Below are 15,966 nucleotides of genomic sequence, written 5' to 3'. Positions count from 1 at the left end.
CATTTTCCTAGTACATCAAAACTCTCAAACCTTAAAAGAGCCATGCTACAGAACAGGGATTGTCTCTCACCCCCCAGGTCCCACGGCCCTTAAAGGGGACAGTCCACCCCTGTTACACTTATGCAATATCTCTTTGTCTGAAGAGCTCAAACTGTTTTATAGCTGTCTTGTCAGGTAGCATTTTAGCCATTTTACCAACTGAAAAAGTGACAGCATAGAGACTTGCCCATGACCACTTAACATCTCCGTTACAAAGCTGTGAATCAAACTCTGTTTTCCTGACTTCCTATCTTATGATCTAACCACTAGACTCTACTCATCCCAGAACAGATATAAGAAATTTATCAAAGTACTTTGAGTGAAAATTTGGGCATCCCGATCTTGGCTGTATGTCTCTAAAGGAACTAGGATTATTTTTGGATTGTAAACTTTATCTGGTGATGCTTTACCCAAAGTAACACCATCCTATTAAATCTTTCAGTACGTTTCAAGTACAGATTTCTTGTGATCCCAGCTCTGCTAATCTTTCTAGTCCTTTCATTTCTATTCATCGCACACTGTCCCTGTACCAGCCGTGTGGTGTTTCATAGCCAAATCTTAGTTGTACGAAATGAAAGTGAAGCTGTAATATATAGTTCTGAGCTTGTTTTCTGTTTTTCAGTCTGGTTTTTAAATTCTTTGTTTAAAAATGCAAAAACATGTTGCTTCTCTTACCTACACAGCCAACGACTGGGGGTGAATTTGGTGTTTTGTGATATTACCTTAGGAACAAGATGAGGAGATATTTGAGTGGAAGGGAGCACAACAGAGTAGCGTCTTATGAAATGACAGCAGGAATGAGATCAAAGATAAGTCTGTTCACCCAGTAGCATCTATCATGAAGAACATGAATAGCGTGGATTTTAATATGAGTGCCTGAGTAGCATTAACCCTTTCCTACCTCACCCTAGTCTTTTCCTTTGGCCTACAGTTCTGACTGCTGTTGTAGATGTTGATGAAGTCTGGATGTGTGCATATTTGATATATTTGTCTAGGATAGTATTAGAAGAGGTCTCTCTTTTCCATCACAGATGTCAGAAGGGCACACAGCACTGGCAGCCAACTGACGGTGGATGAGGCTTGGTAGGGAGAATGGATCCCAGAATGAAAGAGGTCAGCAAAATCTTGAGGCTCCTGGAGGAAAGACTTCTTTGCAAAAATGATAGTCACTTAAAATAGATTTTTAAATTGTTTTCTTAGATTTGAGCTAGGCAAAGCTTTCAACCAGCAGCATTCTGTCCCAGCAAAAGAACAGACCAACCCGCATTGAGTGGGTTCTGCAGGGAAGGCATGGCCTAAGTGGGACTGAGAAGCATTGTTTCAGATGGAAGATAAGAAATTGGGGGAGCCAGAGAAGGAAATATGTGCCTTAGCCAAGCTGGCTTTCTGTGTGGTTTAAAACCTATCACAACACCAATAGAAAGCCTGACTGTGTTTTGGAAATGGCTTCTCTAGACTATTTGATTGTCTGACAAGTTACATTCATCATAACATGGTGAAGCTTTCTATAAAGCTACTGTACAATAGTCACCTCTATCATCTAGGCTCTTATAAGTATGTTTCACTGTGGTATCTGAGCACCTCTTAATTATTCCTTTGTGGTCTCACTCTGTCAGCAAACTGGAAATTCTAGTCACTCAAACAAGCAGTTCCTCCCAGTTAAAGTGTGCGTTAACTGTGGCAGAAGGGAGAAGGATTTGAATTAAATCCATTTATGGATAGGAGACAAATCTTTGTTTTTTGAGGTGTTCTAAGTTGCCACCCCTAGTTGGAGCTCCTAGGGTCCGTCTACACAGCAATTAAACACCTGCAGTTGACTGGGCCTCGGGCTGCAGGGCTATAAAGTTGCTGTATAGACATTCAGGCTTGGGCTGAAGCCTGAGCTCTGGGACCCCATGAGGGGGAGGATCCCAGAGCCCAGGCTCCAGGCCTAACATGAACGTCTACATGACAATTTTGAAGCCTGAGCCCGAATCAGCCGTGGGTCTTGTATTCTGGTGAAGAGGTAACCTTAGTTTCCTCATCTGCAACAAATGAAGGAACTCTGATGTAATAATGCAGTGTGACCAGAAGCCTGCATCTGACAATCATGTGGTCTTCACAATCAGTTTCTCCTTCGAGCTTACTCACAGATGGGAAATAGAACTCCAGGATTGCAGCAACCCTCCCCGGATGCAGAAAGACTGCCATAGCTTCCCCTAGAATCTGTCATCTCCTTTCTGAGCATTGGTCCAATGAGGTGGTTGAACGGTGGTGTGATATTACAGGAAAGCATTGGACAGCCCCTTCATGATGGCTTGGAACCGTGCAGATGCCTGGTTACCACTGTGATAGGGGTATATAAATATCTACATAGACTTCACCTTGCAGTGGGCTGAATAGAATTGGTGAATTGCAAATATGACAGTGGATCCTGTAACAAGTCTGGACTCCTGAGTTCTGTTCCCAGCTCTTCCACTGACTTACTATGCGACCTTGAGCAAACCACTTAACCACTCTATTTTAGCTTACCCATTGCAAAATGGGTTTAATAATATTTGCTTATCTCCCTCGTGGTATGGATAGGTTTTTGAGATCCTTGAGAAAGTAAGAACGGCCATTCTGCATCAGATCAATGGTCCATCTAGCCAATGTCCTGTCTTCTGACAGTGGCCAATGATAGGTGTTTCAGAGGGAATGAACAGAACAGGTAATCATCAAGTGATCCACCCACTGTTGCCCATTACCAACTTTTGACAGACAGAAGCTAGGGACATTTCAGAGCATGGTTTGCATTCCTGCCTATCCTGGCTAATAGCCATTGATAGACCTACCCTCTACGAACTTACTAGTTCTTTTTTCAACCCTGTTATGGTCTTGGACTTCACAACATCCTCTGGCAAAGAGTTCCACAGGTTGTGTGTTGGGTGAAGAAATACTTCCTTTTTGTTTGTTTTAAACCCGCCACCTATTAATTTCATTTGGTGACTCCTAGTTCTTGTGTTATGAGAAGGAGTAAATAACACTTTCTTTTTTACTTTCTCCACACCAGTCATGATTTTATAGACCTCTATCATATCCCCCCTTTCCCTATCTCTTTTCTCAAGCTGAAAAGTCCCAGTGTTATTAATTTCTCCTCATATGAAAGCTGTTCCATACCCCTCATCATTTTGTTGTTTCCTGCAGCAAGGGGAGGAACCCAGAGGTGGGTCTGATCTCCCCCTGAGAGTAGCTATGCACGGGAAGAGTAAGTCCTGTCCCTCCCCAGCCTGGGGACTAGCAGCTGGAGCCCAGGGAACAGTAGGAGCCCCTGGCTGGGGGTCGCCCAGTCATCTTCCCCCCAATAGCTAGATTGCACAGGGGAGGACTTATTTCACTATCCATGACACATTTTCATGGTCATGAATTTGGTAGAGCCCTACTTATTGTCTGTCCCTTTCCTAATGATTCCCAGCATTCTGTTAGCTTTTTTGACTGCCGCTGCACATTGTGGATAGTTCTCTGAAAACATCCACTCAGTGGCTCCAAGATCTCATTTTTGAGTGGTAACGGCTAATGTAGACCCCCATCATTTTATATGTATAGTTGGGATTATGTGCATTATTTTGCATTTATCAACAATGACTTTCATCTGCCATTTTGTTGTCCAGTTTTGTCCTTGGGCAAATAGCTACCTTTACTGCCACAGGTAGCCCATAGTTACAAGGTTTTTGACCCTCTAAATACTCCTGTCAAACCTGTTTCTCTGGAATGCTTGTTACTCTGACAAAGTGAGAACTAACCCTGTTAACCAGTTTTTCAATCAGATTAATTTGTTAATATTTGTACAGGGCTTTGAAAATATAAAGCACTCTATGGAGGTAGTGTGGCCTAATAGATAGAATGTTGGAGTAGGACTTGTCAGAGCCAGGAATAGAGCCCAGGTCTCAGACTGGCCTCCTGGATGACAGCAGGCAAGTCACTTCACCTTCCTGCACTATACTTCCCCCCCCTATAAAATGGGGATGCTGCTGCTTACTTTGTTGGTAAAGCACTTTGAGATTTACTGTTGTAGAGCTGTATAACAGCTTGGAATTATTAATTCTACTACTAAGTACTATTCTTATTCTCAAACCTCGTTTTCAGGTTAGAAATATCTTCAATAAACCTCTTTAGCAGATCTGGAAACCTGGTTAGGATGCTTGCCTTTGTGTGGACCAGTGACTCAGGCAGTTCAAACTGGAAAACTTTAGTAGCTCTCAGGACAGGGAACACACATGCAAATATCTTAACTAAATCTATAAGTCTTGTGAAATGACCAGTCCTGGTTTCCCAGCGTTGGAAATTTAACTTGCATATGTAGGCGGGAGACGGCACCCCCCTGTTTAAGCTGTCTTGTGAAGGAATGTCAGAGCTTTTTGTTCTTAGGCACTGCTCACTGAAAATCACTTTGTCCATGGGGGTTCGTGTGCTGGTTTGGATGTGACTGTCACAATTTCAGGGTTAACTGCATCTTTGACAACCCCTTCCTCCTGGTTCTTCCTTGAGGGCACCCACTTTTAAGGTTTCAGGGTCCAGGTGTCACCTCTCTTGGGAAGAGACCCACATCTCTCTCCCTCTAGACCAGGGATTTAGGCTTGCAGTCCTGCACCTCACTGTGATTTCCCCAGCAGGTCTGATCATTGTCCAGTGCCTGTGGTTAACTTTTCTCCAGGGGCTACAATGATATATATAGAGCCCTGCACAGATACAATATTCGGATCCACATCCATTCGAATTCCACAAACATGGTCCGCAGATATCTGCAGATTTGCAGGGCTCTAAACATATATCGTTTTCCAGCCAGCCTTCAAAGAGCAAAACACATGTATTCTTAGGGTACAAGCATTACAGAGAAAACATATAAAAACAATAAACGTTCCTATATGCAGGCTAAAAGCTTACCAGAGGTTACCCATCCGTTTTATGGGATCCTCGTAGGCCAAAGTCTTTCCAACCCTTCAGCAGGATTGGGGCCCCGGGACAAAAGTTTGCTTGTTTGCTGGATCAGAAAGAAGGCTCTGTGTCAGTTTAAACTCAACCTCATTATATCAAAAGGGCTTTCTTTGTCTGATCCCTGAAAACCCAGTTTGAACCTGTATATGAAAGCCTCCCCGGGAGCGGTACCTCTCTGGGTTTGTTTAGACTTTCAGCAACTTGCCTTAATCACCCACCCTTTCCCCCGTTATTTTTAGTTCCTGGAGGAGCTGATGTAACCTCACGCAGATGGAGTAGGACACAATCAGTGGCCCACAATTATAGATAAACTTCATACAATATGATCTCCAAAGATCCTACATGCAGTTGTAATATCTGTCAGTGGCACTTTTACAGAGAGCTTTCAAAATCTAGCCTTCTGTATCCTCATTCTCCTGAACAATTACTGACACACATCTATCTTCCTGCTCTTTATCCTTCCATCTTAACAGAAACCATTGCCCATAGGGACAGGGAATGGATTGGAGCTGTACTATGGAACATGTTTAAGTTCCTTCTCGCAGCAGATGCTTTTGCTCCATGGCTTCCTGTGATCAATAAGTCATTATTGTTCTGTTTTCTTTGGGAGTGATTGGACTGCATAAAACATTAACATGTTGAGTGATCTCATAACCCAGGCATTGTTTGTAGTAACCATTTCAACAGAAAAGTATTTGTCATAGTGAAAGTAAAGCCTATAAATCCTGTCCGTGTTGAAGAAGGAAAAACTTTTTTTTGTCATAGTGACTAAGGCAAATTTGCTCTTCAATGCAGATATTGTCTTAACTCACCAAAGAACCTCGTCAAAATATCCTGCATGTAGCTTCCTCTTTCCTTTCAACAACTAAAAGAAATAAAATGTAGCAGGAGCCAATAGGTCTACTCCATATTTGATTTATCTTTTAAATCTATCTTGTAAACCACAACGTTTTATTGTCTTTCCTCAGTATTAATTATTCCACCTGTTTTGAAATGGAAATTGCAGGTGCTTTGATACATTAGTTAAAAGATCATCCAGTTTCACTGTTTCTTCTTTATCTGTCTCTGTATCCTGTGGAAATTCTGTTTTTACTCTTCCTACAGGAATACCGCCTAAGAATATTTTTGTAATTTGTATTATGGTAGTGCTGGGAGTATGTCTACACGCAAGTGCAAGAGTGCTTCCCGGAGCAGGGGAGCCAAACTTACGCTAGTTCTGCTTGAACTAGGATGCTAAAAATAGCAGTGTGGTCTTGGCAGCACAGGTCAGTCACCCGAGTACAGTCCTGCCCGACCCTCTGGGTACATACTTGGGTGGCTAGTCACTGCTATTTTTAACATGCTAACTCCAGTGGAACTAGCCTGCGTCTGTTTACCTGCACTGGGAAGCACCCTCCCAGCTGCTGTGTAGACCTTTCAGTGAGCCCTGAAAAGATATCAGGACCCCATGTGCTAGACCCTATGCAAATGCCTCGCAAGAGACAGTCCCTGCCATGAAAAGTTTACCGTCTGCACAGACAAGGTAGCAAAACAACAATACAATGAGGGAAGAGATTAACTTCCTCTGTGTCCATGGGTGGAAGCATATCTCAGCCACAAAAGCCTGTGCTACCACAGGATGCTAACTCTTTCCACACTGATAAAATAGACTCAGTGTTTAGGTCTAGGTCATCCTAAAAGACAGTATATAACTACTGGCCAAAAGGTCCCCAGTGGGCAGCTAAGATAAAAGATGACTCTGTATAGGTCTTACCTTCTCTGCCCATGGATGGGCCATCATTATTTGTAGCAGTCACTTGCTGCTTATAGAATAACGGGATTTGAATTTTTATTTTTTCTTACCCAAAAACAACCTGAGAAGTCTGGAGAGTGCACTCTACGGGCTTGTCTCTAGGCTTACTACACTCCTAAGGCATGCCCGGCAGGTGTGTGAGTGCTTCAATGAGGAGACTTTGTTAGTGGAGTGGCTTTCATTGTTGTGGAGTAGAGGAGAAGATAGGAAGTGAACAAAACTATAGGAGATCTTGGTACATGCATTGGAACAGATTACATCTCAATAAAGATTACATCTTTCATTTCAGAAATGAGGTGTGAGGAATTTAACAAAGCCCTGTACTCTAATAATTTTGGAAGCCCTGTACGCTAGTAATTTTGGAATTTAAAACCTAACTCTTACTCCATGGATTGTGCTTACAGGTACTGGCTGTAAGGTGGCTGGGAATATACCAGTAGGCGCTTCTAGAGCTTCTAGGCACACAAGGAGAATATGGCAGTTGTACCATACCTTAAGAGTGACCTCCATCTTTGGCCAGCGAGCTCTACATGCCTGCATGGAGGACCAATGCTTTCCTGTTCCATCTGGAGTACCTAACAGTGCTTGCCTTGCATAGTCCTTGTACTCAGATGAACACAAGGGCTACAGAAGGCTTCTTGAGTATTTCTCAACTTGTCCGGCTCTTGCATCGAGGCACATCTAGTTCTTTTTTTTTAAAAAAAATGGCTTTTTCTTCAAAATAAACCAGACCGTCCCTTCCCATTGGTTATGCTGAGTTAATCTGTATTTGTTTCTGATTACAGGTGAAGGAGGCAGTGAAGTACGCTCTTGGTGCAGGTTATCGTCATGTTGACTGTGCTCCAGTTTACAGCAATGAAGCAGAGATAGGTGAAGCCTTTCAGGAGAGCGTTGGGCCAGATAAGGTGAAAAAGGAATGGTGAATGTAAACTGGATTGTAAATTGCAGCTCTACCCTGAAAAGTAACTCTGTAAAAATGGCATTGCAAGGTTCTGCATATTAATGTATCCTTGTTATTTCTGTGTTAGGTAGAATTTTCTCTCCCAGATCTATGCTGGTTTTGCAGGCCAGACTTCAGTAAAATCTTTTCTCACTAAAACAGATGATTGATCAGAATGCAAACAGGGAACCTGATGAGTAAGAAGGAGCCCTTTTTTGCTCTGCAGTTGTTTTTCAGGGACCCCTTTAAGGTGTCCTAATTTGGGCACCCAAAAATAAACATGCCCAAAATCACTAGTTACTTTTGAAAATCTTGGTCATAGTTTTTAAAAAGTCACTTGAGCTCGTCAGCCTAGATGCAACACAACATGGGGGAATCTATGTGTGAGGCCTGGTCTACACTAAAAGAATAGGTCAATCCAGCTACATCAGTCAGTGGTGTGAAAAATCCACACCACTGAGCAACATAGTGTAAGCTGACCCTAACCCCCACAGTAGACAGTGCTAGATAAGGTCGATCTAGCTACTGTCTCTCAGGGAGGTGGATTACCTACGCCAGTGGGAGAACCCCTCCCATTTCAAGTGTATACAAGCCCTGAGTCTTAAACTCAGCACCTCACTTCTGGAGCCAAGAGGAGCTGGGGCGGGCATATAGAAAAAGTGTGCTAAGCCTGAATGGGGAAGGAGCTCCTCCATGCTTTTTTTTTGGGCAACCTCTCTGAAGCATTGATTTAAGTGTTTTAAGTCCACTTCAGCTGTCCTCTCCAACTTTTCTCCCCCAGCTTGCACCAACCCTCCTGGTGCAAGATAGGCAGGAATAATCAATACAGGGAAGGACAGGAACTTCTTCTAGCCAGTGTGCATTCAGTGATACTTTTTAAAATGCTAGAGTGGTTTATAACCAGCACTTTTAAAAATCTGTTGGTTTTTTTTAGATTTTTCTCTGAAAACCATAGGTCAAGCACAAAAATAACAGTGAAATTGATATGGGAAAAACAAACTAAGAAAATTGTAGTTATTGCTTCTATGTATCAGTTTCATATTCTCTTCAGAGACTGTGGTGAAATCCTGGTCCCGTTGAAGTCAATGGCAAAACTTCCACTGACTTCAATGAGGTCAGGATTTCACCCTTTGTATACAGTATGCAACGTACACGTTTTCTATTTATTTATAAACATCAAGTTGCTTAACCTTATACCTGTTTAATATGTTGGGCTTTAAGCAGCAGGACAGAGTAGTTGAAACACATTTCTTGCACTTGCCAAAAAAAAAAAAAAAAAAAGTCCAAGTAGGAAGATTTATGAGGTTATTTTTATTTTTGTTGTTCTTTCCATGAATAGCCCTCTTGGTAAATAATATGTCATGAGCACAGCAAGTTACAGAAGCTAGTTGGGTCTGTCTCATGGGCATGATTCATAAAACAGAAATATAAATAAATAACAATTTACATTTGCGTTAATGGAATAATCTATCCACTTTGGCCATGTGTAGTTAAGTAATGGCTAATCGGACCAATTTGTGTGTGGGAATAATTTTTGTTGAAATTAGTTTAGAGGACACTATTTAGATTAGTGATGGGAGAACTTAGAGACATTTTTGTGGTTTTGCAAAACTTCCATTAAGTTTCAAAAAGTATCTGGAGAGAGGAGGGGAGGCTGTGAGATATTTTAGAACTTTATTTTTCAATGTAAAAATCTATTTCTCTTTCCATTCTGCATCCCATGCATTCTAAAAAATCTAATTAATAGGTTCTAAATACTCCCTTCTTTATTTTAAGTACACTCTGGTGGTTGTTTGCCTTAGGAGTTGGCTAAGGAGTCAGTGGCCATTCCTCTTCTGACTAGTGCCTTTGACTGTACTCAGATAAGCCTTTGATATGAATCTGTGCCCATATTTTTTCCTCTCTGTCTTTAACAGCCTGTTAAGAGGGAGGAGCTATTTGTGACATCAAAACTATGGAATACCAAGCACCACCCAGAAGATGTGGAGCCAGCCTTAAAGAAATCTCTGAAAGATCTGAAACTGGCTTATCTGGATCTGTATCTCATGCACTGGCCACATGCCTTCGAGTGAGTTCTGCATGGGAGGAGAGCAGGAAATATAAAAGTAGTGCAGACCATCTGTTTATAAATGGAGGCTAGTTACTGTGCAGCTGTGAATTTCTTGCCACAGATATTGCCTGCAAGATATTTCCTGACGTTGTTAGTAGGGTGAGCTTGAAATATCTAGTCTGGGCCCCCACTGCTCTCCCTCCAAAGGTGTATGTGCATTTTGCCTAAGGACAAACAGACAAAGGATGTTTCTGGTTCATCCCAGTTCTTTGCATTTGAACTGAGTTTTAGAATTAGTAAAATGTGGAAACCATCTACAAGGAAGATAGATATCTCCTCCTGATAATTGTTCTCATTAGTTTGCAATTATAAAGCTATAAATAGTGCATTTAAACTTGAAATTAAGTCTTATCTGATTTTTAAACTACACTAAATGTGAGAGCAGTTAGGGAGCAGAACCAGTTTTCAGAGAGGCAGTGGAATCCTCATGATTACTTGATATGTACTGTCACAGTTCCCAAGATAACTGCACCTCTGATCCCTGCATTACTTCTAGGAGGGCACTCCCACTTAAGTCTCAGGCCTCACCTTGTTCGGGATGATGCCTAGACAGGGGATTTGGGCTGCAATTCCCTGTGATTACTTTAGCAGATCTGACTGCAGTTCAGCACCAGCAGTCCTGTTCTTTCAGGGGCAATGACAGGGTTAACCAGTGATCAGCCAGCCTTCATAAAGCAAAGTATTATTTATTCAGAATAAAAGCGTTACAGAGAAAACGTGTTAGAAACAGTAAATGCAGGTTTTGGTTTACCAGACAGACATCCATCTTCCACATGGAGATTATTATAGGAACAAAGTACTTCAAAGTCTTCCCACCGGGCCTGTCCCTTTTGGTCACAGTGTAATGTCAGTTCTTGGATTGAGTGAGAGTGACACCCCCCACCCCGCCATTCCTCCCACCCCCAAAGTCAGGCTGGTAACTTTATACAGTCATAATTCTTTGTTAGCTGTCCTTAACCAGTTCAGACTAATATATGCAATTTGCAGGGGGCGGTGAGGGTGGGGGACTCCTCCAGATTTGTTTACACTGCCTAGGAATTTGTATTAATTATCCCCTAGTGATTTTAGTTACTGCAGGAAACTCCTGTAACTCTCCAATGGAGCTAAACAAATCCTTGGCCCATAGAGATTACATAAAATATCTATAAAGTTGGTCTAGTAGCCTTTGAATATTCCTTGTGTCCATAATATCTGTCACACCTCCCAAATCACAGCACTAGGTGGCCTTGGGATCTGAGTGAGTTAGCTAGAAGTGACCTAACTAGGAGTACCAGGATTAATGAAATACATCCCTGCTGGTGTAAACTGGTGTAGTTACATTGACTTCAGTGGAGCTATGTCAGTTTATACCAGCTGAGAATCTGACCTGTTATGAAGGAAAAATCTTCCTGAAGGTAAGATCTGTTAGGGTTTGTCTACATTACTGCGCGGGGTCGATCTAAGATACGCAACTTCAGCTATGTGAATAGTGGAGCTGAAGTTAACGTACTTATATCTACTTATCACGGTGTCTTCACTGCGGTAGGTCGACAGCTGATGCTCTCCTGTTGATTCTGCTCGTGCTTCCCGTTCTGGTGGTGTACCGGAGTTGACGGGAGAGCGCTCAGTGGTCGATTTGTCGCATCTATATTAGACATGATAAATTGACCCCCGCTGGATCAATCGCTGCCCACCGATCCGGTGGGTAGTGTAGACAAGCCCTTAGTAGTGGAATAGTCTCCCAGGGGAATGGTGAAGTCCCATCAGGCTTAAGCTTGGGCTTAAGTCATTTAATACTGGACTGGATAAAACACTTACATATACGCTGTAGGGGCCAATCCTATAGCTGTAGAAGGATGGACTAAATGTGACCTGCTATGACTTAAGTCTGACCCTCTGTCAGACCAGCCTCTCAACTGGCCAGCTCTCTATCAGATTCAGAGGAACTCAAATTCTTGCCTTCTGGGAGCGCTCAAAGAGGTGTTTCCATTTTTTAGAAGTGTCATTTGACCTGAACTGGACGAGTACCACATTGTGAGTGATACAAAAAGGACTGTTCAGCACTAAATATATCCCTTTAGGTAATTTATGCATTAAAAGTTCTAGTCTCTGAATGATCAGATGTAAAACAAAACCTGCTGTATGGGGAAGTTGAGCTGAAGGGTTGTACTTAAATGGGAACTGATGCTTGTAGTTAGAACCACAGTGTCTGTGGGTCTTGAGGACGAATCTTCTCACCCCAATACACAAAAAGCTAGAAGTGAAACCATGTTTCAGGAGCATTTCTGTTGACATGTGATCCTGTTTTTCCCCTACAGCATCTCATAAGGCTGTATTCTAAATTATATTTGGTGCTCAGTCTACCCACACCCTGAGCAAGAACCCACTCAGCCTGATGCCCCTGATTCCTCAATCCCAACTCCTGCCATTTTCACAATCCCAACATTTTCCTTTCAACTGGGAGAGCTTAGGAAAGTGTGTGTCTCCAAAGACTGAGGCAACAGCAGGGCAGCTGGTCAGAGATGCTCCTTAAGTAGCTTGGTCAGCCCCCATCCCATCTTGCATTGCTCAGAATCCAGTTGTATCCCTCCCACAGTGCACTGTTGTGCCACCAGGCCACCTGGATTCTGTGTGTGTTATATGTGTTGCTATGGTTAATTGGAAACACTTCTAACCCAGAAGCAGCAAGGTGTGATTTTTTTTTTTTAAAAGACATATTCCCACTGGGAGCTGAGCTCATACCCAGTGCTGACATTGCAGTACAATGCCAGGGAAAGGGAATATTGGACTATTCCAAGCGCCCTCTTCTGGATGAATGTAAAACCAACGTCCCTTCGGTAGCAGGTTGGCTCCAGATGGAAGTTTAAAATTCCTGTAGGAATCTTCAAAAACTATGAAGGGATTACCTCTGTCCTGGCAAACATTCTCTCTTTCAATCCAGTATTTTCCAAGGTCAGAGTCTATGGGTGAATCATAGAATATCAGGGTTGGGAGGGACCTCAGGAGGTCATCTAGTCCAACCCCCTGCTCAAAGCAGGACTAATCCCCAAATAAATCATCCCAGCCAGGGCTTTGTCAAGCCTGACCTTAAAAACTTCTAAGGAAGGAGATTCCACCACCTCCCTAGGTAACGCATTCCAGTGTTTCACCACCCTCCTGTGAAAAAGTTTTTCCTAATATCCAACCTAAACCTCCCCCACTGCAACTTGAGACCATTACTCCTCGTTCTGTCATCTGCTACCACTGAGAACAGTCTGGATCCATCCTCTTTGGAACCTCCTTCCAGGTACTTGAAAGCAGCTATCAAATCTCCCCTCATTCTTCTCTTCCGCAGACTAAACAATCCCAGTTCCCTCAGCCTCTCCTCATAAGTCATGTGTTCCAGTCCCCTAGTCATTTTTGTTGCCCTCCGCTGGACTCTTTCCAATTTTTCCACATTCTTCTTGTAGTGTGGGGCCCAAAAGTGGACACAGTACTGCAGATGAGGCCTCACCAATGTCGAATAGAGGGGAACGATCACGTCCCTCAATCTGCTGGCAATGCCCCTACTTATACATCCCAAAATGCCATTGGCCTTCTTGGCAACAAGGGCACACTGTTGACTCATATCCAGCTTCTCGTCCACTGTAACCCCTAGGTCCTTTTCTGCAGAACCGAGCCATTCGGTCCCTAGTCTGTAGCGGTGCATGGGATTCTTCCGTTCTAAGTGCAGGACTCTGCACTTGTCCTTGGTGAATCTCATCACATTTCTTTTGGCCCAATCCTCTAATTTGTCTGGGTTCCTCTGTATCCTATCCCTACCATCCAGTGTATCTACCTTTCCTCCCAGTTTAGTGTCATCTGCAAACTTGCTGAGGGTGCAATCCACACCATCCTCCAGATCATTAATGAAGATATTGAACAAAACCGGCCCGAGGACTGACCCTTGGGGCACTCCACTTGATACCGGCTGCCAACTAGACATGGAGCCATGGATCACTACCCGTTGAGCCCAACAATCTAGCCAGCTTTGTATCCACCTTATAGTCACCTTATAGTCCACCTTATAGTGAACTGTTGCTTGAGTGTATAATGATGGTCATGATCTCATATAGTCACTGCATTGTAGGTAGATACCTTTGAGTCCTCTACAGTAAGTTACCTTGACTAAGAAAGACACTGTATATCAACCAGTTTTTCATATGGTAAATAAGCAGATTGGAATCTGAAGGACATGTAGGCTTAACTCACACAGTGCCTTGTAAAGCATGTATTGGACTTCTATGAGTATTTTAAATAATATTTATTTTACTGGCCATTTACTATAATAAAAATCTCTGTGCACTGTGTTTATACTGTATCTTTGCAATGTTGTAGACGAGGAGATACTCTTTTCCCAAAGAACCCTGATGGCATGATGCGTTTTGACTACACTGACTATAAGGAAACTTGGAAGGCTATGGAGAAGCTGGTGGAGAAAGGTCTAGTGAAGGCCATTGGACTGTCCAACTTCAACAGCCGTCAGATTGATGACATCATCAGCATGGCTGCTATCAAACCAGCTGTACTGCAGGTGAGACAAAGACAGGCGAGTGGGAATGGGCCTCTGTGTGAAAGGGCAAGGTCTGTGCAGGAAAGGTACATTAGTGTCTACTATTCTTTATGCAGATCCTGTCCATATGAGGAGCGAGCTCATATGACCACAAATAATGTGCATGGTGGTGTACGACCATAGGAGCAGAGTTAGCACTGCTAAGGGCCATGAAGAAAGGCCCTCCCTCCGGTAGGAAAGTTCCAGAACATTTAGGTCTTTTTAGGCCAGCACAAACACCTTAAACTCAGCCTGGAAGCCAATAAGCAGCCAGGGCAGAACATGAACACTGGTGTCAAGTATTCATGATGAGAAATTCCATTAAGCATGCAGGCTGTTGCATTCCACACCAGCATTACTCTGAGTGGGGTTATGGGCAGAGTGCATTGCAGTAGCTTAACCTTGAGATGACAAAGGCACGGATTGTAGCAGCAAGAGCCTCCTCTGAAGAAAAAAAAAAAAAAAAGTCACAGCGTCCTAGAGGGACATAGATTTCAAACCAGCCATCATGGCCATTGCAGTTACGTTCATGTAACAGCAGCTGGGGAATCAGCAATTTTCTGATTGTGATCACTCTGTAACAAATAGCCATCACACCCTCACAATTCAAGGGGTAGTTACAATCCCCCGGGTGCTATCTAAGAGATGGGAATGAAGCCATGGAATGGCAATCTTACCTACTCCTGCTAGAGTGTGGGGACAAGTCAACATTGCCTCGTAATCAATGCTACTGAAGGCAGTTGATCTAAAAATATGGAAAAATTATTCTAAAAATCTGTTCAGAATACTGACCCAATGTGGATTAACCTGACCAGCTGCATTCCATTATACTGAGTGCTACATAAACAGGCTCGCTCAATAAATGCATTTTAGGGCATGATGAGAGTTCTTAGTGGATCAAGTAGTTTCTCAGGCTAAGGCAAGAAGTTTGCAATTCAGGGAAAAAAGTATTTCCAATTGGTCAAATCCTCTATTACATGTTGTACCAGGAGACAGGTGGTTGGGACTCTGAGTCAGTCTGAAGTCAAGTTCACATTTTGCACAGAGAATTCTAATATCTTCATACAAGGTAGGTGAGGGTAACTTGTAGAAATCCCCATCCGCAGCTACCTTCCCTTAGTTAGCTGTGCAACCTAATTCCTTTGCCATAACCTGCAAGGTGGTTTCTCATTCCTGCTAGCAGTAAATTATTATATCATGGGAATCCCAACAACCGAAACAGACTTCAGTCCTCTTTTTGTTCTGTTGTTGTGCACTTAGACTCCTGTTTTGCTGTTGGCTCTTTTTATTGAGGTTTGCTCACTGTGTATTGGCTGTGTATTGCTTTAACAGATAGAATGTCATCCCTACCTTGCTCAGAATGAGCTATTAGCTCATTGTAATAAGCGAGGGCTGGTAGTAACGGCATACAGTCCCCTTGGCTCCCCTGATCGAATGTGGAAGCACCCTGATGAACCAGTACTTCTAGAAGAATCTGGAATCAAAAAACTGGCAGAAAAATATGGCAAATCACCTGCTCAAATCCTCCTCAGGTACTGAACAGTTCTGAGAAAGGGTGGTATTCAGCACTGTCCCTGCTGACA

At 42.9% G+C, this 15,966-nt stretch overlaps 1 protein-coding gene across 2 annotated transcripts in view; it reads left to right on the top strand.

The window, feature by feature from the left end:
* Nucleotides 1-15,966, top strand: part of AKR1A1 (aldo-keto reductase family 1 member A1) — a 44,024-nt gene that overhangs the window by 19,459 nt on the left and 8,599 nt on the right. For both annotated transcript variants that reach the window (XM_073357880.2, XM_073357879.2), the window contains exons 3-6: nt 7,570-7,689; nt 9,641-9,792; nt 14,170-14,365; nt 15,716-15,915. In XM_073357880.2, the coding sequence (XP_073213981.1) occupies nt 7,570-7,689; nt 9,641-9,792; nt 14,170-14,365; nt 15,716-15,915 (668 nt within the window). The remainder of the gene's footprint in view (nt 1-7,569; nt 7,690-9,640; nt 9,793-14,169; nt 14,366-15,715; nt 15,916-15,966) is intronic.

Source organism: Lepidochelys kempii, chromosome 8, assembly GCF_965140285.1.
Source record: "Lepidochelys kempii isolate rLepKem1 chromosome 8, rLepKem1.hap1, whole genome shotgun sequence".
Taxonomy (NCBI): domain Eukaryota; kingdom Metazoa; phylum Chordata; order Testudines; family Cheloniidae; genus Lepidochelys; species Lepidochelys kempii.
Note: the sequence above shows the minus strand (reverse complement) of the source record. Positions and strands in the feature narration are given on the sequence as shown.